Source organism: Macaca thibetana, chromosome 3 (assembly GCF_024542745.1).
Source record: "Macaca thibetana thibetana isolate TM-01 chromosome 3, ASM2454274v1, whole genome shotgun sequence".
In the NCBI taxonomy this organism is placed as follows: Eukaryota; Metazoa; Chordata; class Mammalia; order Primates; family Cercopithecidae; genus Macaca; species Macaca thibetana.
Genome location: NC_065580.1, coordinates 153,074,631 through 153,102,036, shown reverse-complemented (window position 1 = coordinate 153,102,036; position 27,406 = coordinate 153,074,631). Strand labels below are relative to the sequence as shown.

The window sequence follows — 27,406 nt, the reverse complement described above, 5'->3', positions numbered from 1 at the left end:
ACACAATGTGAAAACTCACATGTGATTACTTTGAAGTCACTTGGCTTTCTATTTAAAATGTGAGGCTAGGCGTAGTGGCTCACGCCTGTAATCTCTGCACTTTGGGAGGCCGAGGTGGGCAGATCACCTGAGGTCAGGAGTTCAAGACTAGCCTAGCCAACATGGTGAAACCCCATCTCTACTAAAAATACAAAAAATTATCTGGGCATGGTGGTGGGCACCTGTAATCCCAGCTACTCAGGAGGGTGAGGCAGGAGAATTGCTTGAACCCAGGAGGCAGAGGTTGCAGTGAGCCGAGATCATGCCACTGCACTCTAGCCTGGGCAGCAGGGCGAAAGACTGTGTGTCAAAAAAGAAAAATTTTGAGATGATAATGGATTGACATGCAGTGTAAGAAATAATCCAAGGAGGTCCTGGGCACCTTTACTGAGTTTCCCCAGTGGTGATGTTTCTTAACACTGGATCACAGTGCCACAGCCAGGTATTGACATGGACACAGTCCAGATCCAGAACATTCTGTTTACGCAGGAGCTGTTCTGTTGTCCTTTTCTTTTCTTTTCTTTTTTCTGAGATAGAGTCTCGCTCTGTTGCCCAGGCTGGAGTGCAGTGGCGCGATCTTGGCTCACCGCAAGCTCCGCCTCCCGGGTTCATGCCATTCCCCTGCCTCAGCCTCCCGAGTAGCTGGGACTACAGGGGCCTGCCACCACGCCTGGCTATTTTTTTGTATTTTTAGTAGAGACGGGGTTTCACCATGTTAGCCAGGATGGTCTCGATCTCCTGACCTCGTGATCCGCCGGCCTCCACCTCCCAAAGTGCTGGGATTACAGGCGTGAGCCACCGCGCCCGGCCTGTTGCCCTTTTCTAGCCACACTCCCCTCCCTCCTTACCCCACGCCCCGGTGTCCCTTGTCTGTTCTCCATTTCTATAATTTTGTTATTTCAAGAATGTTGTATAAATGCAACTGCACGGCGTGTAACCTTTTGGGATTGAAGGGGCTTTTCTTTTGTTTGTTTTTGAGACAAGGTCTCTCTCTGTTGCCCAGGCTGGAGTGCAGTGGCCCAATCACAGCTCACTGCAACCTCAGCCAACCTGGCTCAAACAATCCTCCCACCTCAGCCTCCCAAGTAGTTGGGACTACAGGCACATGCCACCAGGCCCAGCTAGTTTTTGTATTTTTTGTAGAGACGAGGATCTCCCTATGTTGCTCAGGCTGTTCTTGAACTCTGGGTTCAAGCGACCCTCCTGCCTCAGCCTCCCACAGTGCTGGGATTCCAAGCATGAGCCCCCGCGCCTAGCCTGGAAGGTTTTCACTCAGCACCTTTCTCTGGAGGTTCTTCCAGGCCTTTGAGGGGATCGTTTGTTCCCTTCTGCTGCTGAGTAGTATTCTGGGTGTGGATGGACCACACTGTTTGACAATTCAGGGGTTGAGGGACGTCTGGATTGTGTCCGGTTCTGGGCAGCTTGCTGTGATCATTCACTGACTGGCCCTTCCTTTTGCCTTCTGTGCAGAGGACCCGAGTAGTCCCTCTGGTTAGATAAGGCAGACACAATGTCCCAATACATAATTTAACAGGCTCTTTGCAGCCTGGAGATGATGTAACGGGTTACCAGGAAAAACCATTTGAGTTCAAGTTCCAGCAACTTTTCAAAAATAACGAAACAAAACAAAAAACACCCCAAATGCTGTCTCATGAAAAAGGGTACTAAAAAAAAAAGAATGAACATCGATTCACAGGAATAGCATCATTTCACCATGATTCATTAAAAGAAAGTGCCAAACCAGTGTTTGTGCTGAATTCAAGCATTTTCTAAATTCCCAAGTGGAAAAACAAAATAAAAATCTCTTATAGGTCTGCTCAGAGGGAAAACAGCCTAGCAGTCTACTTACTGCCCACGCACCAAGGGCTGCCTGGACCCGAGCCGGTGGGGTTGGAGGCGGGGACTCTGCCTTTGCCTCCCTCCCTCCAGAAAGAACACTCCCTAATGTGGGAGCCCGTCCAGCCGCACAACACTGTGTCCACGTCTTCGGGAAGGGGAAGAGCTAGTGTCTGTCTTCTCAGAGCAGGTGGACCCAGTTGTCTGTGAGAACAGAGCAAAGACATAGGTATTCCTTGGCTTGGAATCTACACTTGGTATTGTCCGGGTTTTTATTTTTTTATTTTTTGAGACAGAATCTTGCTCTGTTCCCCAGGCTGGAGCGCAGTGGGGCAATCTCGGTTCACTGCAACCTCCGCCTTCCGGGTTCAAGCGATTCTCCTGCTTCAGCCTCCTGAGTAGCTGGGATTACAGACGCCCGCCACCACGCCTGGCTAATTTTTTGTGTTTTTAGTAGAGACGGGGTTTTACCATGTTGGCCAGGCTGGTCTCGAACTCCTGACCTCGTGATCTGCCCACCTCGGCCTCCCAAAGCACTGGGATTACAGGCATGAGCCACCGCGCCCGGCCTCGTCAGGGTTTTTAATTATAAACTTCAATTTTAGCGATTTGAGTACACGTGAAGTGGCATCTCATTTTCATTTTAACTTGCATTTCCCTGATGTCTGTTGAGCGCTGAGTGTCTTTTCCTGACATAACTGGTCCTTTCTGTCTTTGATTCTTCTGTTGTTCTTTCCCTGCCTTCTTTTGGATTAGTCAGATATTTTCTATTATTTCATTCTCTTTTCTTTGTTGGCTTCTTAGCCAAACCTCTTTTGTTCATTTTTTCCCTAGTGCTTTTTCTCTAGGGCACTGACTATGTATGCCTCACACACCAAATTTAATGTAGGGTCAGTATTGTATCACTTCAGTCTTCCCTCTTCATACATAACCCTTCGCATCTTGCACCTCACACCTGGAGTTCCACACTTCACCAGTGTGCAGAGCTTATCAGTGGATGACCTCTCTCCACCCATCCTTCACGCTGTCCTTACCTTACCAGCAACAGAGTGGGTCCCTCTCTCTACAAAAAAAGGAAAAATTAGCCGGGCGTGGGGGCACTCACCTGTGGTCCCAACTACTTGGGAGGCTGAGGTGGGAGGATCACTTGGGCCCAGGAATTCTAGGCTGCACTGAGATATGATCAAACCACTGCACCCCAGCCTGGGTGACAGAGCAAGACTGTCTGAAAATAAAACAAAACAAAACAGAAAGGCCTTTCCTGCAGCACTGCTGGACTTCCAGTCTTTGTGCCGTCCTCAACTCTGTAACAGCTGCTTCCTGGTAAACCCCATGGAGTCGTCCCACATGTGTAGTCCAGCCTAGGCCAAGGACTTTCAGGGAACCCTACACTGACTTCTGGTTCCCCACTTCTGCTAAGTTTCTTCCCCTCCAGTGCCCTGCTTTGCTGGCCTGCCACTTTAGCTGCCCGGAAGTCTGGTCTCTTGCCTCTCACACCATTACAGCGCACCACACTACACTATGTTCACACATTTAGCAGCTGTGTTCACACTCAAACTATCTCATATATACATTTTGTTAAAAAAAACTTCAGGACTCTCTAAACTTATGATGCCAAGGGTGAAGTGAAGCCCTGGAGACTGAGTCAGTAGCAAGTTTGCAATTCTGCTTCTTCGATTACAGTTTCATGCTCTTCCTCCTTGTTCTTGAGCGGAATTGTCTTCCCCATTGTTCTTGTTCTGTAAATTAGGGTTCTCCAACCCCTAGGGCCACAGACAGCTACTGGTCAGGCCACACAAGCAGGAGGTGAGCCTCGGGCCAGTGAGCAAAGCTTCATCTGTATTATCAGCCGCTCCCCATCGCTCGCATTACCGCCTGAGCTCTGCCTCCTGTCAGGTCAGCAGCAGCACAGGATTCTCCTAGGAGGGTGAATCCCATCGTGAACTGCACATTGGAGGAACTAGGTTGCATGCTCCTTATGAGAATCTAATGCCTCATGATGTGCCCCTGGCTTCCATCATCCCCAGATGTGACCATCTAGTTGCAGGAAAACAAGCTCAGGGCTCCCACTGATTCCACACTATGGGAAGTTGTATTTTACTCTATATTACAACATAAAAATAATAAAGTGCACAATAAATGAAATGTGTGTGAATCATCCTGAAACCACCCCAACTATGTCTGGAAAAACTGCCTTCTATGAAACAGGTCCCTGGTGCCAAAAAGGCTGGGGACTGCTGCTGTAAATGACTAAGAGAGACCAGGCCTCCCCCTTTCCATTTGCTGATTTTTGTTAGATTAGCTGTCTGCTTCATTTCCTGTACCCAACTCAGACCTGATAGTACAGAGACCCCATGACTGTTTCATCTTCGGTGGACCCCAAAAGAAAAAGACCACCTCGACTAATCAGACCGTTGTAACTATGCATTAGGCCTTATACAGAAAGATGTTGAAATTGTTAGGCTTCCCGAAACGTTGGCTATAGAAACGACCCCAAATTTCTACGTTTGAGAACACTGACTTCCATTCTTTGTAATGTTTCCTGGGCGGCACATCAAGCTGCGCATTTGACTAAACTCTAGATTCTGACACTTTTGATGATTTTTGGTGGACAATTTTTGTCATTTTATTCGTACATGTTACCTCAAACCCAGTTTATGGCTGGGCATGATGGCTCACGCCTGTAATCTCAACACTTTGGGAGTTTGAGATCAGCCTGGGAAACATAGTGAGACCCCGACAAAAGAAAAGAAAAAAATTAGCTGGGCGTGGTGGCTGGCTGCCCCCGTGGTCCCAGTTACCGGGGGGCGGGGGGAAGGGGGAGGATCGCTTGAGCCTGGAAGGTCGAGGCTGCAGTGAGCCGTGATCCCGCCATTGCACTCCAGCCTGAGCAACTGAGCGAGACCCTGCTCCAAAGAAAAAGAAAAAGAAACACCCGCCCCCGCCATTTACGTGCACAAGAAGTCCATGTGCAGTTAAGTGTAAGGTTTATTTTGTGGTATTCCGAAAGCTGCCCCGCCGCCTGCCCGTGCAGACACGGCCGGGGGCCAGGTCCCCACAAAAACCTGTGCGGAGTGAGGGAGACAGGAAGAGCCCAGCGGTAGGCGGAAGGCACGCGCCGGGGACACTCAGCGGCGAGGGCCTGCGGGAGCCTCCAGCGCGAGAAGGGGCCCGATCGCAGGGCAGCGACCGCGCCGCGGGACGCCCGACCTGCCGGGAGAGCGAGGGCCGCGAGACCGGCGTCTCCAGTCCGGGAGCATCCAGGCTCCCTCACCGTGCGCGAGGCCCGCCTGCCGAGTCCTGGGCGCAGCTCTGGCGCAGGGCCCCGCGGGGCGCCCACTGCCGAGGGAGGAGGAAGGACGCGTCCCGGGAGCCCCGCCCCGCCTCCCACTTCCCGCCTCCCGGTCCCCGCGCGGCCTGCCCGGGCGCCCTTCCGTCGGAGGCCAGGCGCCGCGAAGGCCCGCCCCGTGAGGCCTCGCGCGCCCCGGAAGTGGTCATGCCGCGGCGCCGAGGCCGGAAGTGGCTGCGGCCGGCGGCAGCGGGCGGCAGAGGAGGTGCGACCGGCTCTGGAGCTGCCTAGCGCGGCCGGGCGGGCGGCGCCGCTCAGGCTCGGGCTCGGGCTGGGCCCGGCGCGGCCTCGGGGCTGCCCATGGGGCGCGGGGGGCCGGGCCGGTGACGCCGGACGCCCATGGACGCCTCTGAGGAGCCGCTGCCGCCGGTGATCTACACCATGGAGAACAAGCCCATCGTCACCTGTGAGTGCCCGGAGGCGGGGAGGGCGCGGCGGTCGTTGGGCTGGCACGGGCCCCGGCCGTCATGCACCCGGCGCCCCCAGACCTTCAGTTCCCGGCGCGCTTCGGGCTGGGCCGCTTCCTGGAGGTGTGACCGGGGCTGCGGCTGAGGCGGGGCCCTCCGACTTTTCGGTGACGCCCTCTGACCTTCCCGCCGGGCGACCTCTGACCCCTGGGGGCGCCCTGCGAGCCGGCTGCAGTTGGAGCCGGTGGAACCCGGCGGACTCTGCCCGGGACTGGGCGCGCTTCGGCGTCGAGGGTGAGGAGAGGGGGCTGCCGCCGCCCCGTCCCGCCCCCGTTGAGCCGCGCACCCGGGACCTGGGGGCCCCGGGCTTTTCCGCCGGGCGGTTTCCTTGCGGGCCCCCTTTCCCTGACTCCGGGGAAGTCCTTCGGGGCTCGCAGAGTTGCAAGCGTTGGTGAAGTAGGAACAGTTTGTTGCGGGGTGAAGCGTCAGGCAGAGCCGCCGGGACTGCTTTGCCTCCTTGACGCTTCCCTACCGCGCACTCAAACCATTTCACGGATGAGAAAGCCGAGGCTCGGGCGCTTATGCAAGCTGCTCCCCATGAACGGCGTCCCGCTCGAGTCTACACTAGGGACACCCGGTGCCTCTTGGGTGTCGTGTCCTCCCCCCACCCCTCTTTTAATGCATACACAAAGGAACTATTTTTCTGTTAGGGGAAAAATATTCCCTAAATTTTACAAGTGTGACTCTCCGGAGTTAAATACGGTTAGGAACAGTGAGCTTATGAAATGTTGGTTGGCTTTTTGATGACTTTCAGAGAGGTGTTTCAAACTATTACGATTTTTGACCTTTGACAGTATTCTGTATTTTCATGCATGTATGCAGTTAGTTTTTTCTAATTGCCTTTCATGCTTTGAAAGGAAGCACTCCCTATTGCAAAATCTGGGTGCCAAGGCCACAGTAGAGTATGTCTTGAGAACTCCTGTTTCCTTCTCGCTCTGTCAGTGGGGATGCACCTGCTCTGGTCCTTCCTGTTAGATCCCTGAGAAACTGTACATTTAAGGTTGAATTTTGTCGCTTCAGCTTTAGATGATAGACTTCTTTCTTTCCTTCCTTTTGCTTTATTTTTTTCTCTTCCTCGCTCCCTCTTTTTTTTCTACAGAGACCTGGACGAGATAATCGACTTTTCTTAGGGAAGTGGACTGTGTCTCCTTTAAAATTGGAGACTTGCATAGTTCAGCAGTAGCCGTCTTTTTTCCTTCCCAGAGTGTTTGTGAACTGGAGGTCTTTCCCTACCCTGCACCTGCAGCCCCAGAGGGCAGATGTGGATAGAGCTGGTCTGGAAGCCCTGCAGTTTCCCGAGTGCTTTCCCAGTGCTGGGGAAAGATGAAGCCATGTGCAGTTCATACTAAGCTTCACTGTCTTCCAAATGTTGAACGTTTTTCTCCTGAAGTGCTGTGCACATTGTGAGTGCTGGATACATATTAATTGCCTGTGTGGACATCCACGCATCTAATTATATCTTCTACCTCCTAGCTTGCTTACATTTCAATAGCAATATGTATTTATAGGCATTATGTAAATACATTTCTGAGGAGAAAGTTCCTAAGTTCTGTTGGATTCAACTGTAACTAAAGGGGTAGAATTTATTATCTCGATAGTCAGTGTTGGAGATATTTAATGTTTAGTTTTGTACATGCGTGCATCACGGACAGCTGAAGGATGCAGTTTTCTTTCTTACAGATTTATTGGATTGTCATCTTGGTGGAGGTTTTTTTCCTGTGTTTTGAGCAGCAGAGTGAATGGTTTTTTTTTTTTTTTTTTCTTCTTCTTCTTCTTTGAGTTGGAGTCTTGCTCTGTCACCCAGGCTGGAGTGCAGTGGCATGATCTTGGCTCACTGCAACCTCTGCTTCCCGCGTCCAAGCGATTCTCCTGCCTCGGGTTCCCGAGTAGCTGGGATTACAGGCGCACGTGGCCACGCCCGACTGATTTTTTTTTTTTCCCCAGTAGAGACAGAGTTTCACCATGTTGGTCAGGCTGGTCTCGAACTCCTGGCCTTGGGTTATCCACCTGCTCAGCCTCCCAAAGTGCTGGGATTACAGGTGTGAGCCACCACCCTCGGCCTCCAGCAGCATAGTGAGTGTTAATCTCTGCACTGATACTACACTGTCTTAGAAGGTGCAAACTGTCATTCATTGGAGTCTCAGAAGAGAAAGGGGCTTCGGTAGACTTTCAAAGTTAACTAGTTAACTTGAAAAATGATCACTTTACAAGTGAAGGTTTTTTTAAAAAAGCTGACTTCATATTTCACACTTGAAATTATGTTGTGGTATATCTGGGACTGAAGCTTTAGGAAGCACTTGGCCTGGTTTCACTTCATACCTTCATCTTGCTCCCCTCTTTCAGCTATACATGTTTTGAAAGAAGGTAGTATGAACAGTTGCTTTCAAAAAATCCACCCAGAGGCTAATTAACTCTTAAGTTTTTACTATTATATACATAGTTCTCTTAGTCAGCAACATTTTTGTTTTCAAAAACCTTTTTAATTTTTTTTTTTTTTTTTGAGACGAAGTCTTGTTGCCGAGGCTGGAGTGCAGTGGCGTGATCTCAGTTCCTGCAAGCTCCGCCTCCGGGGTTCATGCCATTCTCCTGCCTCAGCCTCCCAAGTAGCCGGAACTACGATCGCCCGCCACCATGCCCGGCTAATTTTTTGTATTTTTAGTAGAGACGGGGTTTCACCGTGTTAGCCAGGATGGTCTTGATCTCCTGAACTCGTGATCCTCCCGCCTCGGCCTCCCAAAGTGCTGGGATTACAGGTGTGAGCCACTGTGCCCGGCCAAAAATCTTTTTAATTCTCACTTGAAATGTTATTACCTCAGAGCTGTTCATTTTAAAATGAAAGTAGAGTTTATGCATGTTGTTGAATTTTTTTTTAATAGAATGTCTAATATTTTACTTCAGTGAAAATGCATTCTGCTTAGACCTTTCTGGGAAGAATATAGAATGTAACTGGTTCAGGTGAATTTAAAAACTGTTTATAGGTAGGGATAGAAGAATGAAAAGTTCCCAAAGATTAAGGGTGACTAGATTATTACTTTAAAACCTAGCTGATTATTTTGCTTCATTTTATTATTATTGTTTTTAGAGATGAGGTCTCGCTCTTTCACCTATAGGCTGGAATGGAGTGGCATGGTCATAGCCAACTGCAGCCTTGCTGGGCTCAAGTGGTACCATCCCTTAGCCTGCCAGTAGGCAGCACTACAGGTAGGACCCACCTCACCGGCCTGAATTATTTTAATAATATTTTGAAGCTCTCCAAATGGCTTTTTTTTTTCTTCCTGGGACAGAGTCTTGTTCTGTTGCCCAGACTGGAGAGCAGTGTTGCGATCTTGGCTCACTGCAGCCTCTTCCTCCCGGGTTCAGTCAGTTCTCCTGCCTTGGCCTCCTGATTAGCTGGGACTACAGGGGCACACCACCAAGCCCAGCTAATTTTTGTATTTTAATAGAGATGCGGTTTCACCAGGCAGGTCTCGAACTCCTGACCTCAGGTGATCTGCCCACCTTGTCCTCCCAAAGTGCTGGGATTACAGGCATGCACCACTGCACCTGGCCTTAAATATTTTAGTAGACTTTAGCCCTGATTAAACCTCCTGCCTAATGGGCTCCTGTGAAGAGGGACTACCTCAGCAGAGGCCTTCTTAAACTCAGAACTAGTTAAAGCTTGTAAATATGGAAGTGTGTATGTGAAATGTGCAGGGATGGGAGCTGAACAGTTAGTGGAATTAATGCTTTGACTGAATCATAGCAATGGGAAAACCTGTAGTATAATTTATTAATCATGAAAAATGCCTGGCGAAACTGAAACAAATCCAGCAGATCCATTTGGTCTAAATTTAAATTTTAGCGTAGATTTTTTTTCAGCCACAGGGTCAGTTTTCTGTTTTGAAATAAGAACTTGGGTTTCTGGCCCAAGGGTGTATTAGGAAAGACATGTTCCTTTTCCAGCTATCTCATTCAGTTAGTGACAAAGTTAATGTAATTCCAGTGATTTGTGGCTTTTCTTTGTTGACTGTCATCATAGCTACAATAGCACATACCTGTTATTACCTTGGAATTGAATAGTATCTGAACAATAATAGTGCCCTCCCTCTAGATAATCTGTTTTCACTAGTCACATCTATTGCCTGTTTCATTTTTCTGAGTCTCTGTATTTGGGGTTCCAGGTCCGATATTAGAAACTTTTAAAGGGGAAAACAGGCAACAGAAATGAGCAGATTTGTAGAGCTTCGTATCTGGTTGGGCTTTGGGATTTTCCTCTGCAGGTTAAAGTTTTAAAATTTGCACATTGAAACTTTCTACTAAACCTGAAAGTGTGGTGCTTGTGATTTAACCACCACCAGTTTTACTACCATAAAAGTCACTTGAAATGTCTGTTTAAATGGGTGAACATATAATAAATGCAGATCTTGTTCCATATTGAATTCTCAAGGCGATGTTGAACCAAAGCTTGAAAAGTAGGAGGAACATTCTCCTTAGGAAACCTCAGTTGTCACATAGAGTATATATTTGGAGGCAGGGACTAACGGCACTAACAAATGTGCTTACTGTGTCATTTCTACCCGAGCATGGTTAAAAACCATTCCATCTTGTGCGCATGACCTCGGTTCTTGCATACTTTCACAGACCCTCGGCTGTGAAACGGGTAGAGTACCAACCTCATTGGGTTGAGAAGGGGTGTGTAAAGCACTCAGGAGAATGTCAGGATTATAGTCAGTGTGCAAAAAAAGTTACTAAGGAGAGATTCCTCAGTTTTCTCTGTTCACAATGCTTTTAGTGTCTCAGTAATTTTTTTCATGGCACCTCTAGACTAAAAGGAATACTTAAAAATTCCATTTATTAAGTAGTTAGGTTCCAGTAATTTATTAAATATTATGTACTAACAGGAGCTATTTGAAAAAAACATATACATTAGTTGGAAGAAAAAAATATTTTCATCATTCTTCCTAACCACAGCAGTGTGCTGCGGGAGGTCAGACCTGGCAGCAGCTCAGTGGCGCCTCTCACTTGGGGGTCTGATTGGATGCTGCTGCTCCCTTAGATTTTTTTTTTTTTTTTTGCTTTTTGGTGGTACTTGCTTTTCATCAGAGCAGCCACCCTGTTTTGCAATGATAATGATGTCATTGAAAGAGTGGAGCTCTGATCTGATGTTGACACTGTGAATCCCTTATGTGGGATTCCTACACCACAAACATTGCTGTTTCCTCGTGAATCTAAAACATCTCTTGGTGCCTCTCTGACTGCGTAGTGTGTGGGAAGTCTAGATACACGGTTTGGTAACCCGTGCTGTTAGTGTTACTAGCCCAACTCCAGGGTGGATTTGAACTGATACTTTAGAAGTGAAAAGCTTCCTTTCTTTTCAGCTCACATACCTAGTTTTCTACAAGATGTGTTTCTGAAGAGTTTCTAGTAAGTTCTGGCTTATGCAAATGAAATGGAAAGGTCTGATTTTTCTTTTTCTTTTTTTTTTCTTAAGTGCTGATGAATCTCTGAAATAATGAAGTATGATGCAGCTTAGGCAACATAGGGGATTCCTATGTCTACAAAAACAAAAATAAAAAAGTTAACCAGGTGTGGTGGTGTGCGCCTGTACTTCCAACTACTTGGGAGGCTGAGGTGGGAGGATCACTTGGACCTGGGAAGTCGAGGCTGCAGTGATCTGTGATTGTACCTCACACTGCAACCTGGGTGACAGAGCAAGATCTGGTCTCAAAAAAAAAAGGCTGGGCGCAGTGACTCACGCCTGTAATCCCAGCACTTTGGGAGGCCAAGGTGGGCGGATTGCGTTGCGAGGTCAAGAGATTGAGATCATCCTGGCCAACATGGTGAAACCCCGTCTATACTAAAAATACAAAAATTAGCTGGGTGTGGTGGCGGGTGCCTATAGTCCCAGGTCCTTGGGAGGTTGAGGCAGGAGAATCGCTTGAACCTGGGAGGTGGAGGTTGCAGTGAGCCGAGATCATGCCACCGCACTCCAGCCTGGCGACGGAATGAGACTCCATCTCAAAAAAAAAAAAAAGTATGACAGGCATAACATACGAGCCAGTCTTTTTTTTTTTTTTTTTTTTTTTTTTTTTTTGAGGCGGATTCTCGCTCTGTTGCCCAGGCTGGAGTGCAGTGGTGCGATCTCGGCTCACTGCAAGCTCTGCCTCCCGGGTTCCCGCCATTCTCCTGCCTCAGCCTCCCGAGTAGCTGGGACTACAGGCGCCGCCACCACGCCTGGCTAATTTTTTTTTTGTATTTTTAGTGGAGACGGGGTTTCATTGTGTTAGCCAGGATGGTCTCGATCTCCTGACCTTGTGATCCGCCCGTCTCGGCCTCCCAAAGTGCTGGGATTACAGGCTTGAGCCACCGCGCCCGGCCACGAGCCAGTCTTTACTTAGAGAGTTTTTACTGTGTGCTTCCGCCAGAGGCCTGCCAGCTGACAGTGTGATTGTGTGGCTCACCCCTGCTGAAAGCTGGTTGTCTTAGTGGAAATACAAGTAACTGACTTGAGGATTTTTTGTCATAGAAAAGTGTGTTGCCAGTTGACAGAGTGTCTTCACTGGAGTCGCATGCTTTAGCGTGTAAGTGTGTGGTTTCAGAAGGTCGCACACTGATCTCCAAGCACTGAACCTCCCACCCCCATGCTCCACCTCTGGATCCAGTGGCTTTAGATCTAGAGTTACAGACCAGCAATGGCAGAAGACTGCAGGGTCTTTTTTTTTTTTTTAAGACACGGTCTCACTCTGTCACCCAGGCTGAAGTGCAGTGGCATGATCTTGGCTCACTACAGCCTTGACTTCCTGGGGTGAGGTGATTCTCCCGCCTCAACCTCCTGAGTAGCTGCTTGTGCACCACCATTCCCAGTTAATTGTTTGTATTTTTAGTAGAGATGGGGTTTCGCCGTGTTGCCCAGGCAGGTCTTGAACTCCTGGACTCAAGTGATCCGTCCTCCTTGGCCTCCCAAAGTGCTGGGATTACAGGCATAAGCCACTGTGCCCGGACTGCTGCAGGGTCTTAAAACAGTCAAAACATTCCCGCCTCAGTGCCTGCCTCTGTGGTTGAGTTTGCCTCAGAGCCCCCTGTGGCTTCCTCTCCTGTGTCTCACCTTCTTTCTTCCTCAAATCTTTCCTCTACCTGCTCTTAACATCAATTTCAAATATAGTCACAGTATTTTGGCCTTAGAGAATATTTGTTTTTAAATTAAAAATCGATAACCTTGGAGTCATTTGTGACTCCTTTTTTCTCTCACAACTGACATTATCTTTGAAATATATCTAGAATCCAGCTATATATAGGGCCTGCCTGGATAATCTGGGATAATCACATCTTGAGCTCCTGAACTTAATTAAGTCTATAAAGACCCCTTTCCCGAATAAGATGACATTCACAGGTTTTGAGGGTTCGGACGTCGTGGGGCGCCATGCCACCTGCCGCACCAGTCTGTGTTAGCTACCAAGCGCGCAGTGGCCGGCATCCACCAAGCGTCTGTGGTTTTAGATAGCTGCGTCTGTCTGTGGAGGTTTGTCCTTCCTGTACTCCTGACCAAGGGAATGTTATCTTGACATTTGGGCTTTGGAGTTCTAGATGTGGATACAAGGTGGGGTGACCCCTTAGAAAAAGTCCAACCTCTTCTGTACTCTCTCTCTCTCATGTGGCTTTTTGGACGTTTTTACCTGGTGTTTCATTTCTGAATGTTATTTTAGGCCCCTGTTTGCAAATTTTTTTTTTTTTAAACAGTGACGGGGGACTATTGTATGTTTGGACATTTTTCTTATTTTTAACTGAGATCTGTTAGCAGTTTGAAGCCATTGTATACATTTCAGAGTTAGCTGGGTGTGGCAGTGCATACCTCTAGTCCTAGCTGCTTGGGAGATAGGCCAGAGGATCGCTTGAGCCCAGGAATTTGAGGGTGTGGTGAGCAATGTTTGTGCCACTTCACCCCCGTCTGGGCAACAGAGTGAGACCCTGTCTCAAAAATAAATAAATAAATAAAATAAATAATTTCAGGGTTGAAATTTGTCAGTGGGTTGAAATGACAGTGCCATTTGTCGGCACTGTCAGTTCACCTAGACCAGTCAGCAAGCTCTAAACATCCAGGTTGATGAGAAGGGCCGACAGAAGTCATTTTGAAATTGAGTTGCTGAGGGCTAGTTTTGCTGTGACTGGCCATCATCAGTGTAACTGTTTAGTAGCACAGCTCGGACCAGTATTAGCATGTCTGATGACTCCTGCTTTACCGAGTACTTAGGGAAGGCAGACACCATCTGTTCACATGGAAGCAGGGAGGTTTGTCCCTAAAATTATGCCTCTGAGAAAGCCTTTGCCATATAATTAAATAAAAATGTTACTTTAGCATTCTAAGAATTGAGTAAGTCAACTATACACTAGAAATTTTTAGCATAGTCTTACTCATTCCAAAATTAAATTCCTATTCTGAGAACTTGATACCCAGCACTGTCTCTGCTTCTCCTGTAGTCTGTTCTGTCCTTTGGGGATCCTGGGTTGTCTAGCGTGGAGTATGGAGGAGTTGGGCTGTTTTCATCGGTGAGCAAACATTTACAGAGCACCTATTACATGCCAGTTACTGCTGAAGGGGCTTGGGTTATGTCAGAGAGCAAGGATCCCAACCCTTTGAGAGTTTACGTTCTAGCAAGAAGAGATGGACAATAGACAAATTATGTTAGGTGACAAGTGCTATGGGAAAAAGAAAAAGAGAAGGATAAGGGAAATGGAAGAACTATAACATTTCACATATTTTATTATAAAAGTTTGCAATATGTATAAAAGTAGACAGAATATTATGAACAGACCCTACAAACCTTTCACCTAACTTGAACAGTTAGGTGAATTGCCCAGTCTTGCTTCTCTCTACCCCTCATTCTCCGCAGTCTTATATTATTTTGAAGCAAGTCTCAGACATATAATTTATCCACAAATGGATGTTATGGACTGAACATTTGTGTCCCTTCCTACACACCGAAGCCCTGACTCCCAGTGTGCTAAGAATAGGAGTTGGGCCTTTGAGAGAAGTACCAGGGTTAGATGAGGTTCAGGAGGGTGGGCCCTTTATTATGGGATTAGATGAGGAAGAGTGAGAGGACACCTCCCCCTTGAAACAGGGAAAGACCGTCTGAGGATAACAGCCAGGAAGTGGCTGTCTGCAGTCTGTGACACAGGCCTCACCAGAAACTGAATCTACTGACATCTTGATCTTGGGCTTCTTGGCCTACTGAGCTATGAGAAAATACATTGCAATTTTTTTTTTCTTTCATAGGGTCTTTCAGAGAAAAAAAAATCTGTTTTCTGAGCCACCCAGTCTATGGCATTTTTTTTTTTTTTTTTTTTTTTTTTTTTTTGAGACGGAGTCTCGCTCTGTAGCCCAGGCTGGAGTGCAGTGGCCGGATCTCAGCTCACTGCAAGCTCCGCCTCCCAGGTTCACGCCATTCTCCGGCCTCAGCCTCCCTAGTAGCTGGGACTACAGGCGCCCGCCACCTGGCCCGGCTAGTTTTTTGTATTTCTTAGTAGAGACGGGGTTTCACCGTGTTAGCCAGGATGGTCTCGATCTCCTGACCTCGTGATCCGCCCGTCTCGGCCTCCCAAAGTGCTGGGATTACAGGCTTGAGCCACCGCGCCTGGCCCTTTTTTTTGTTTTTAAAAATTTTTTTATTTCTTTTTTTTCTCTTTCATGGTATTTTTTAATTACACCTAAAACGTTTCTTTCTTTTTTTTGTTTTTGTTTTTGAGATGGAGTTTCGCTCTTGTTGCCCAGGCTGGAGTGCAGTGGCACAATCTTGGCTCACTGCAACCTCCGCCTCTTGGGTTCAAGCAACTCTCCTGCCTCAGCTTCCCAAGTAGCTGGGATTACAGGCACACGCCACCACGCCTGGCTAATTTTTTTTTTTTTTTTTGAGACGGAGTCTCGCTGTGTCACCCAGGCTGGAGTGCAGTGGCGCGAGGCGCGATCTCGGCTCACTGCAAGCTCCGCCTCCCGGGTTTACGCCATTCTTCTGCCTCAGCCTCCGAGTAGCTGGGACTACAGGCGCCCGCCACCACGCCCGGCTAGTTTTTTGTATTTTTAGTAGAGACGGGGTTTCACCATGTTAGCCAGGATGGTCTCGATCTCCTGACTTCGTGATCCACCCGCCTCGGCCTCCCAAAGTACTGGGATTACAGGCTTGAGCCACCGCGCCCGGCCTTTTTTTTTTTTTTTTTTTTTTTTTTTTTTTTTTTTTTTAGATGGAGTTTCACTCTTGTTGCCCAGGCTGGAGTGCAGTGGCGCGATCTCGGCTCACCGCAGCATCCGCCTCCCAGGTTCAAGCGATTCTCCTGCCTCAGCCTCCCGAGTAGCTGGGATTACAGGCATGTGCCACCATGCCCAGCTAATTTTTTATTTTTTTACAAAGATGGGGTTTGTTAGTAGAGATGGGGTTTCTCCATGTTGGTCAGGCTCGTCTCGAACCAGGTGATCCACCTTTGCCTCCCGTAGTGCTGGGATTACAGGTGTGAGCCACCATGCCCGGCCCTAAAATGTTTCTTAATACCAAATATTCAGTGTTTAAGTTTCAAATGCGTCTTAAATGTCTGTTTTTAAAACTGTTTGAATTAGTATCCAAATGTAGTTTTTAGATAACTCCTTTACGTCTCCTAAAATCTTCATGTTCGCCCTGTCTCTTGTTTTTTCTTTATGACTTGATGAACCTGGCTCGTTTGTCCTGAAGAGGACCCACTGCCTAGACTTTGGTAGTTGGAGCTGGAGGCTGGGTCGGCTTCAGGCTGGATTTTTTGTTGACAGGTCTGTTTCATGGGTGGTGCTGTTCTTCCAGCAGGTACGTGGTGTCTGATTGCCTCTCCTTTTGGAAGTTGGCAGCCATTTATTTTCACATCACTGATTCCCTAAAGGTTGCAAAATGGTGATATTCTCATTTCCCTATTTCTTTTTCACTTATTTCTGTTTTTTTTTTTTTTTTTTTTTTTTTTTTTGAGACGGAGTCTCGCTCTGTCACCCAGGCTGGAGTGCAGTGGCCGGATCTCAGCTCACTGCAAGCTCCGCCTCCCAGGTTTACGCCATTCTCTTGCCTCAGCCTCCCGTGTAGCTGGGACTACAGGCGCCCGCCACCTCGCCCGGCTAGTGTTTTGTATTTTTTAGTAGAAACGGGGTTTCACCATGTTAGCCAGGATGGTCTCGATCTCCTGACCTCGTGATCCGCCCATCTCGGCCTCCCAAAGTGCTGGGATTACAGGCTTGAGCCACCGCGCCCGGCTCTTTTTCACTTATTAGCTGAACTATTTCTGTGAAAAATGCGTGTGTGTACACATATGTGCATGCATGTACATGCATACATTTACAGTCATTGGTTACCCAGTGGTACAGAGAGGCATTATATACTCGATTCTTTCCCTTTATGTAACCATTTTCAAAGTGAGTTGGTTCACTGGCATCCTTCAGAGGTGATCAGTTGGCGTGTTTTCGTTGTTCGTTTATTGTGGCTGTGAACTTAATCATTACGAACATACTTGGTGTGTTTCAGTCCATTGCATTGTTGCCTCGTTGGCCAGCAGGTTGTTCTCCCTTTGGCCAGGGAGAGTCTCATTTCATGTTGGGGTCTAAGATGGAGGCGTCTTTGTCAGATTCTTTCTTATCTAGCATGACAAGATGTTCCGGGCTCATTTTGAACATTTAATGCCCTGATCTGCACTTAGCAATCGTCAGGGAGTCCTGATTCCTTTTAGTGAAAAATAGTATTTCAAGACCATAGTCTGCAAGCTTGGGCTCCTAGTTGCTGTGAGGCCTTTTCAATGGACAGAGCTAGGAATAGCTATAGGAATTTTTGTTTGTTTGTTTTTTGTTTTTGTTTTGAGACAGGCTCTTACTCTGTTGCCCATGCTGTAGTGCAATGGCACGTTCTCGGCTCACTTCAACCTCTGCCTCCCGGGTTCAAGAGATTCTTGTGCCTCAGCCTCCCGAGTAGTGAGTAGCTGGGATTACAGGTGCATGCCACCATATCTGGCTAATTTTTGTATTTTTAGTAGAGACAGGATCTCACTGTGTTGGCCAAGCTGGTGTCAAATTCCCGACCTCAGGTGATCCACCCACCTTGGCCTCCCAAAGCATTGGGATTACAGGTGTGAGCCACACTGCACTGGCCTAGGAATTGTTCTTTGTTTTTTGTATTTTTAAGATAAAATACATCGTAAGTTCACCTTTTTGATGAAAACTCAGGGCTGCAGGGTTTTAATTAACAGCTCCGTCCTCTGTGTTTTCTGTTTTCCACACTGAAAATCCTAATTCTCATGGGTACTTGAGGAGGCTAGAGTTAGAGGTTCCCTAGCTCATGCTGTTTCAGTCACCTGGAGAGCTTGTGGACCCACAGATGGCTGGGTCCATTCCCCATTTCTGAATGAACAGGTCTGGGTGGGGCCTGAGAATGAGCATTTCTAACAAGTGCCTGGGTGGGGCCTGAGAATGAGCATTTCTAACAAATGCGTGGGTGGTGCTGATGCTGCAGGGCCAGGGGCCCCTGAATAGAGCATCACGTGATTGCTCAGTTGCCTTCAGTTGCTTTATCCCTCACTACACAGTCTCTTGAGTAACACTATTAACTCCACCATCAACAACAGGACTAGTGATGGACTAGGGCTAGGAGTGTTTTTGACGGTTCTTATTGGCATCTGGACATATCCCACAAGGAATGAACTGTCAAATTACTGTAGTTGTAAAGTTACTTGTCATAGCTCCTCTCTGAGATTATACCACTAAATGTATATGTATACATTTAAGTTCACTTGTTTTATTTTTCCTGATTATTTTGAGTGAAAACCTTTAAAAAATCTAATTGCTTTATAATTATATAAAATATTTACTTCCAAAATTAAATCTACAAAATGAGATCTGTTTAAAGAAGTCTTGTGTACATTCTGTCCTCTCCATGCTAACTCCTCCCTTCCTAAGTACTCCATCACAGTTTTCATGGTTTTCCTTCCACATGAAAAACATATTTGCATTTCCCTTTCTTAGCTTAGACATTGACAGCTGCGCACACTGTCCCACGTCACTTTGCCCCGGACTCCACTCACGCTGGGAGTGTGTTGAGATCGTTCTCATTTCTTCTGGCCGTGTAGAGTCCATGGTGTAGATGTTCTGTGGTTTACTCCGCCAGTCGCCTCTTGGTGGAATTTGAGTTGTTTTGTCTTTTGCTGTTTCCAGTCGTTGTGCACAGGTAGCCTGTCTGTGGCCTTTCCGATGGGCCTGCTGGGACAGAGCCCTGCAGGGCGGGTTGCTGGGCTGAGGTCTATGGTTATGTCACTGTGCTGATGCTGCCTCAGTTCCCTCCTGAATGCTTGCACCATTGGGAAGCTGCCTGTAGCCTCACGGAGAAGCCAGCCCTTGAACAAAAGCTGTGGGGAAGGGGAGGTCGGGGGAAGACCAATTTGGGAGCCCTTCTGTCTGAAGCCTTAAGGCATTGGGGTGCCAGGAACAGGAGTGTTTCTTTCTGACTTGTAAGTACAGTTCTGTGGTTCAAACTGCTACAGGAACGCTGTGTTTATTTTAGAAAAGTACACACTGTTAAAGGCTGATTCCTCAGTATTCTTATATTCATGTGCATTTATCCAATCTTTTTGTTTTTAAACTCTTGAACTTTAAGTTTGCTCTCCAAGGGCCAGAGAAAGCAACTTGTTCCCTTGATTAGAAGAGTTCATTCAACTTAACATTCTTGGCCTGTGTGTTCTTGTCTTTTAAGTTAAAAAGACTTTGGGATTTTCTGTCTTTTGACTAGTCTGTATGTGTAGTAGTTCCTTTTCTGCAAATTTCCACGGTAGGAAACTTGATGAACACTAATGTATGGGTTTTCTTTTGATCCCACCTACAGTGGGTAGTATTTTCATATGACTGGGTGCTGGGAGAGAGCAGCAGAGGGCAGGGGGGTGTGTGTGTGTGTGTGTGTGTGTGTGTGTGTGTGTCAGAGGGAAGGTAGAGACCACAGGAAGGACCCGGAGGAGAGCCAGGCCAAATGGGTGTAACGTTAAGCCAGCGATGAAATGACGGGGTGTACTGAGTACTTCTTTAAACTTGGCCTTTAAACTTGGAGGTGCAGAATTGTGGGAGGGTTCATTTGCTCTACTTCTCAAATATGTGTCTTCTAATGAAGGGAGGACCGTGTCTATGCTAGAAATGTGGAGTCAGTGGCCTAGTCATCTTAGGGGATAACTCAACCTTGCTTTCTACTTAGAGAATCTGGATAACATCTGGATCCTTTTTTCTGCTTTCTCGTTGACCTTCACTCCCTGCCCCCACCCCGGACTGCGAAGGCCTTTCACAGACGGATACTTTGGGAGGAGCACTGGGGAGGCTTCCATACCTATGATTATGAATTTGATGTTAGTTTTCGCCATGAAAGAGCTCCCAATCTGAAGCATTAATTTTCATTACTGCCTTGACATTATACACGAATTATAGCAAATCTACTTTATGCATTATTGAACAGGCTGAGATGACTTCCCAGTTTGTAACCTTGGATATTTTTATCGTCCATTTGAAAGCCCGTTTTACCGAAAGCCATTGAGGAGAAATTAGTGTATGGTCTATGGACAAGCACATGCATTCTTAGGCTTGAAGATAGTGCCCTCTCTGATCCGTTGTGTTCAAAAATGGACTGCATAATAGTGGATTGCAGCTTTCTTTTGTTAATAGGCTTAAAGAATCATTATTTCTGCAAAATTTTCTGTAAAGCAAATCTTAGATAAATTATACATTTCCTTTGACTTTTTTGTTAAAAAATAGAAACGTAGAAACTTGCTTGGAAGGGCCTTAAAATGAGTTCATCTCTTGTCGTAGTCCAGCCACTCCACTGCTTTTAGTCGCAACTGGGAGATGACCCAGCCCCTGGTTGAGGCCCCTAGCTGTGGGACGCTTTCTGTCATTGTTCACCCACCTCCACCCTCAGGTTCTTCTCTCTTAGGCCATAGCGCTTCTTGGGTTGAGTTAAATCCATTTCTCTGTCTTTCCCACTCATTAGTGCTCTGAGACCTACGAAGCCCTACAGAATAAAGCCAGCCTTTTAAAATAAGACAGCCTCTTAGATGGCTGAGGACAGTGTCTTGTTAACAGGTTGGAACACTCTAAATGTCTCCAACAATTTAAGATAAAGTGAGATGTATTTTATTAGAAAACCTACTGTTCCTTTTACCAAGATTATACTAAAGAATTTGAAGAAAAGTTGTCCTGTATCAGAGTATCAGCAAATATTCAGACTCTTTATGTCAATTTTTTTTTTCCCAACATAAATCTCCAAATAAAAGTATTAGCTTTGAAAATATATCCTGTCAGGTATTTAGGAAAGCCACAAACTGATTGAACATTGTTTTTCTTTGCCACTCTCTCTTGGTTGCAACTTCGGGATCCTTTTATACTTTTGTATAGGTAAGACCATCACGGCTTTGCGCGTTCAAGAATTGGTTCAGTAAAAAACAGATGACAGAAATGTTCACTCTGTCTGCAGAAGGCCTTTTGGAACCCGTATTTTCAGCCAACCATTGTTAAAACAACTGCTGCAGAGTAAGTAGTAAACTGGTTAGAATTAAGAAGTTAGGAAGGAGCACAGGGCAGTATTGAGTCCCAAGCTAAGCTCCCTGGGTTCGAATCCCAGCCTTGGTGTTCATTTGCTTGATGCTGAGCCAGTTAGGGCAGTTCTTGATGCCTTGGTTTCCACATGAAGGTTCAGAGAGTGAGTACACGTGAGGTGGCTGGGGCATACCATGCCCACCGTGCTGTCTGGAGGGACAGTGAACAGGCGGCCCTTCTCTTGACTCTGTTACCTAGCAATTTTTCTGGGACCCTAATGTGATGGTATTAGGAAGTGGGGCCTTTGGGAGGTGGTTAGGTCATGTGAGTGGAGTCCCCACAAAAGGGATTAGTGCCCTTGTGAAAAAAAAAGGGCCCCAGAGATCCCCCACGTGAAGGCACAGCAAGGTACTCAATGTGCTGAAGCCTTGAGCTCAGACTTACAGCCTCCAGAAATGATGAATAAATTTCTACTGTTTATAAGCCATCCTAGTTTATTGCATGTTGTTATGGCAGCCTGAAGAGACTAAGACATTGAATTTATTGAAACGCTACCTGTTACACTAAATCACTGAAGTCGTCTTTTTTTTTTTTTTTTTTGAGACAAAGTCTCGTTCTGTTGCCCAGGCTGGAGTGCAGTGGTGTGATCTCGGCTCACTGCAAGCTCTGCCTCCCAGGTTCACGCCATTCTCCTGCCTCAGCCTCCTGAGTAGCTGGGACCACGGGCGCCCGCCACCACGCCTGGCTAATTTTTTTGTACTTTTAGTAGAGACGGGGTTTCACCGTGTTAGCCAGGATGGTCTTGATCTCCTGACCTCGTGATCCGCCCTCATTGGCCTCCCAAAGTGCTGGGATTACAGGCGTGAGCCACCACGCCTGGCCTGAAGTCATCTTTTTGAATTCTTTCCCCCACTGTGTTTAATTCTTATTTGCTGTGAACATAAAAGGTTTTAAATTACACAAGTAATGCGTGAATACGTGCTTGTAAAAATCTCAGGGAATACGGTAATAATTCAGGAAATAGCCAAGCCTATGTTAGTAATCTGAGTGCATGTCACAGAAAATCCAATTGCAACTGCATAAATAATCAGAAAACTGACTGGTCCATGTAATCGGACCCCAGAGCCCTGCTCCCCCTTTCCTGGGGATTCTCTGAGCCTGGGGAGCACCCTAAAAAGAGTGCCCATGTCCCCCTGGGTGGCTGCTGCTTGCCATTCCCTCTACATGTCTCTTCCCATTTGGGGGCTCCAGTGCCTGCTGTTCATCCAGGGTGATGCTGTGCTCCCATGGGCTCTGGGGATCCATGGCGCCCCAGCTCCCTGACCTGCTGCACCCTCTTCTCTCCCTGTCTCCCCAGTTGGCATGAGAGCCGATGGTGGATGTGGAGGCACACAGGGAGAGGGGTGTATGTAATGAAATTGTGTTTTGAATTGCTCTTATAAATTATTTTGGTAGGTGGTCTCTGTCACCAAAAAAAGGAGACCTTAGTTATTGGAGTAAACGGCCTGAGTTGACTCTTAATAAATAGCCTCTTGAGTCAGAACAGTAAACTTGGTGACTTTGTGAACAGAGTTTTCTGAACATGGCCACATCAATCTCAAGCCCCGTTTTGGCTCTTAGGAACTACCTTATTAACAGCTGAGTTCTTACTGGGTTTTGCTCATGCCTCTGTTGCCCGTGGGATTAAAATGAAAAATCAGCCTGGAAGGTGCTCTGCCTTGCAGTTCAGCCCTCAGAGCTGTAGTGACTTTTCTGCTTAATGGTTGGATTAGTTCAGGAAACTACAAAGTCTGTGTTGTTAATTTAATTACCTACCATGTGAGCCACAATTGAATTCTTTTGGGCTCTTACACTTAAGCTGTTCACCATCTTTGTTTGTTTGTTTGTTTGTTTTTTGAGACAGAGTCTTGCTGTGTCTACAGGCTGGAGTGCAGTGGTGCGATTTTGGCTCACTGCAACCTCTGCCTCCCGGGTTCAAGCAATTCCCCGGCCTCTGCCTCTCGAGTAGCTGGTACTACAGGCCCGCACAACCTTGCCCAGCTAATTTTTGTATTTTTGGTAGAGACAGGGTTTCACCGTGTTGTCCAGGATGATCTCGATCTCTTGACCTCGTGATCCACCCACCTCGGCCTCCCAATGTGCTGGGATTACAGGCATGAGCCACCACGCCCAGCCTCTCTTCACCATCTTTCATGTGCTGGTTCTCTATACCTCATTTTCAAAGGCATCTCTAATTTCATAAGACTTGATGTGAAGATTTAAGAGTGTGTTAAAATAATGGTTGTATATGCTGATGAAATTGTGATTTTTCTTCACATTCTTAATGCAGCGCTTCAGTGGGTTAGAATTTGGCCTTCACATCTGCATCAGGGGTACTGTCTTAGTGTGCTCGGGCTGCTGCCGCAGAGTCACACAGTCTGGGTGGCTTAGCAGAAATGCATTGCGTCACAGCTCAGGAGACCAGGTCCAGGCATCCACAGCGTGGGCCTCTGTGTCCTTATGGGGCCTTCCTGCATTCCTCCTGTCTGTGACCAAATCTTCTCTTATAAAGACACCAGTCAGTTGGATTAGGGCCCATCCTGAAGACCTCATTTTAACTGAACTACCTTACCAACTTTGAAGACCTTATCCTCACATGGTTATATTCTAAGGTACTGGATTTTAGGACTTCAACAGGTAGATTTTTGTGGGACACAGTTCAGCCCATAACAGGTACTGAGGTCAGATGGTCACAGGTCAGATCCCTACTTACGTCAGGTGACACTTTTGCCACTGTTGGATGTGCTGATTGACCGGTCATCTTCCAGGTGAACACAGGTTAGAGAGTTAGTCCGTGACGGAATGCGAGAGACATTGCTACTTGGCAGTCTCCATTTAGACGAGTCTTACTGTACCGCAGGTTCCCCGGGAGAAGAGCTTGGAGCAGGTGTTGGAGGCAGTTCCTCTTTTACTCTGTGTGGATGTTGTTTGTATAATTATGTGAAGTTACTGTATTGCAAGGACAGAGTGTGAGAGAGGGAGAGAGTGATTGTGTGTGTGTGTGTAGTTTTATATAGAAAACCAAGTGGAAGAGAAGAAAGCTTCCATTTAGTTGGCTTACTTTCCACTTAGCAAAGAGTAATGATTTTTATATACTAATCTTGGAACTGTTTAACAAGACAACAGAAATTGGTAAAGTTAAGAAACCAGAGGCTAAAGATTTTCTTCTTTTATTGATTTCTTTTATTTATTTATTTATTTTTGAGATGGAGTTTCGCTCTCGCTGCCCAGGCTGGAGTGCAATGGTGCAGTCTTGGCTCACCGCAACCTCTGCCTCCTGGTTCAAGTGGTTCTCCTGCCTCAGCCTCCCAAGTAGCTGGGATTACAGGCATGTGCCACCACGCCTGGCTAATTTTGTATTTTTTTAGTGGAGACAAGGTTTCTCCATGTTGGTCACGCTGGTCTCAAACTCCCGACCTCAGTTGATCTGCCTGCCCCGGCCTCGCAAAATGCTGGGATTACAGGTGTGAGCCATCGCGCCCGGCCTCTTTTATTGATTTCCGAGATGACTACCAAATAAATGAACAAGATGAAAAGTGATAACTTCAAACGAACATTGTTTTTGTGTTATCAAAATGTAGTAGTAGTCCCTTTTTAACCACTGTGTGCCGTGCCTTGTTTGAGGTGACTGACGCGTGGTCTCATTTAATCCTCAGCAGAGCTCCTCTGGCCGAGCTCTTCCCATTTTCCCATTGCCCATGTCCCCGCGGCACAGGAAGGTTAAATCGTCTCCCCAGGTGTAGTCAGCTGGTCAGTGATGAAACTGAGATGGGGACCGGGCAGTGAGGTTCCCAGCACCCTGCCCACTCACCGTGCCATCTGCTCAGAAATGTCATTACCCTTCCTTAGTGACTTGACATTATTATATGAGTTTCAGGAGGTTTTTTATTTTTAGGCTTTTGATAGCAAAATAAGCAGATGTGTTAATGGCACACATCAATTCCCAATGATTTCTTAAAGATCAATATAAAAGCAATTTGGAAAATAGTTTGCTGAAGTAAAGAGGATCCTCTGAGTATAAGAATTTTAGTCATCTGTATTAAAAGGTTCTTTTTTCGCTTAAGTGTAATTCAGTTGTCTCATCATTTTATGAGAACAAAATGGATTTTTCATTTACATTAAAGCGAAGATAAAAGAGCTGAATTAACACTGAGCGTGCAGTGTAAAGTCGGCCGCAGCCAGATTCCTGACTCACGTCTGCCACTGTCAGCTCTGTGCTCTGAACACGTTGACCCTCAAAGCTGACTTTCCTCGTCCATGAATGTGGGTCATGTTTGTGCCTTTCCTCCAGGAGTTATGGGGAGGACAGAATGAGAGGGTGCCTGGCAAGTGCCTTGTGTAATACTCGCACATGGGGAGCCACCTATAAATTTTAGCTTCTCCTGGCATTTGGTTGAACAGTGAGTTGATTTTGGTGAAGTTTTGGTTTCTTTTTCTCCATGGATTTTGGCTGTCTGGGAGAAAGTGGGGGCTGTAGAACACAGCAAAACTGGGTGAGATGGAGCCGGCTCCCTCTCTCCTTAGCTTTGTGTCCTTGGGGCAAGTTCGTCACCTTCTCTGATCCCCATTTTCCTCGTGGGGAAAATCACACCCACCCCATGGAGGTGTCATGAGGGTTCAGCTTCATCACATCTGTCCCGTGCTGGGGTTCCCTGAGACTCGTTATGTAGAGGCACAGGTACAGAAGAGTCTTGCGATATTGTTTTATTAAACATAAAATTACCTAAAAACACCAATTTATTAAGCTCTAGAGCCCATTTTGCATGTATTCACCTAAAAATATGGTAACTGAATTTTTTTCTTCCCTTCATAGGTGCTGGAGATCAGAATTTATTTACCTCTGTTTATCCAACGCTCTCTCAGCAGCTTCCAAGAGAACCGATGGAATGGAGAAGGTATGTTGTGTATTTTTTGACTGTATCCCTCTCTTCATTGTTTAAAATGAAGTACATGTTTTTAAATAAGTGTATGTTGTTTAAACATTTATGTGAACAAGTGAAGTAGCACAAGTTAAAAGCCTCAGTTCTAAAGAAACAGTGACCTCATATAATCTATGGGTCTTATTCTTTATGGAAAGCGATGGTTTTCTTTTTTTTTTTTTTTTTTTTTGAGACAGAGTCTTGTTCTGTCGACAGGCCCAGGCTGGAGTGCAGTAGCGCGATCTTGGCTCACTGCAACCTCCACCTCCCGGGCTCAAGCAATTCTCTTGCCTCAGCCTCCCGAGTAGCTAGGATTACAGGTGTGTGCTACCGTACCTGGCTAGTTTTTGTATTTTTAGTAGAGACAGGTTTTGCCATGTTGGCCGGAGTGGTGTCGAACTCCAGACCTCAACTGACCCGCCCTCCTCAGCCTGCCAAGGTGCTGGCGTGAGCCACTGTGCCCAGACTACAATGGTTTTCTTAACGAGACATTGGCAAGTAGAAACAAGACAATTAATTTGAGTTAAAGACTCACTTTTATAGGAATGATCTGTGATTCTTCGTGGTTAACCAGAACGTCTTAAAGGCACAGGCATTTTGCAAAGGCGACATGTCCTCACTCAGACTCTACTTTAAAGCAGAAGAGGCCGGGCACGGTGGCTCAAGCCTGTAATCCCAGCACTTTGGGAGGCCGAGGTGGGGGGATCACAGGGTCAGGAGATCGAGACCATCTTGGCTAACACGGTAAAACCCTGTCTCTACTAAAAATACAAAAAATTAGCCAGGCGTGGTGGCAGGTGCCTGTAGTCCCAGCTACTTGGGAGGCTGAGGCAGGAGAATGGCGGGAACCCAGGAGGCGGAGCTTGCAGTAAGCTGAGATTGTGCCACTGCTCTCCAGCCTGGGTGATAGAGCGAAACTCTGTCTCAAAAAAAAAAAAAAAAAAAAAAAAAAAAAAAGAAGAAGAACTGGGCTGTATCAGCCATCTTACAAGACCCTCCCTCCACCCTGGCTCCTGTGCGTTTTCCTTAAGGACAAGAAGGTAAACAGAAAGATGGTGTTTAAAACTTAGGAGCGAGGTTAGATCAGCCATCACAGGCTCTGTTGCATGTTTATAGTTAGTCGTCTGGTGACATACTCATAGGAAATCATGGGCTGGGAATCCTCTTTTTGGAAAACTTATTTCTGGTAAGACCAGATGTTATTTGTAAAAAAATGGTT

The 27,406-nt window shown here is 46.7% G+C and overlaps 1 protein-coding gene across 3 annotated transcripts in view; it reads left to right on the top strand.

Moving 5' to 3' along the window:
- The first annotated feature begins 5,378 nt into the window (after positions 1-5,378).
- The window catches only part of TRAPPC10 (trafficking protein particle complex subunit 10), a 100,018-nt gene continuing 77,990 nt past the window's right edge, over positions 5,379-27,406 (top strand). Inside the window, exons 1-2 of one of the 3 annotated variants that reach the window (XM_050784403.1) lie at positions 5,379-5,630; positions 26,082-26,163. In XM_050784403.1, the coding sequence (XP_050640360.1) occupies positions 5,564-5,630; positions 26,082-26,163 (149 nt within the window). In that variant the 5' untranslated portion in view covers positions 5,379-5,563. Of the gene's footprint in view, positions 5,631-26,081; positions 26,164-27,406 lie in introns of those variants that run through there. The other 2 variants (XM_050784405.1, XM_050784404.1) reach the window with 2 other exon arrangements.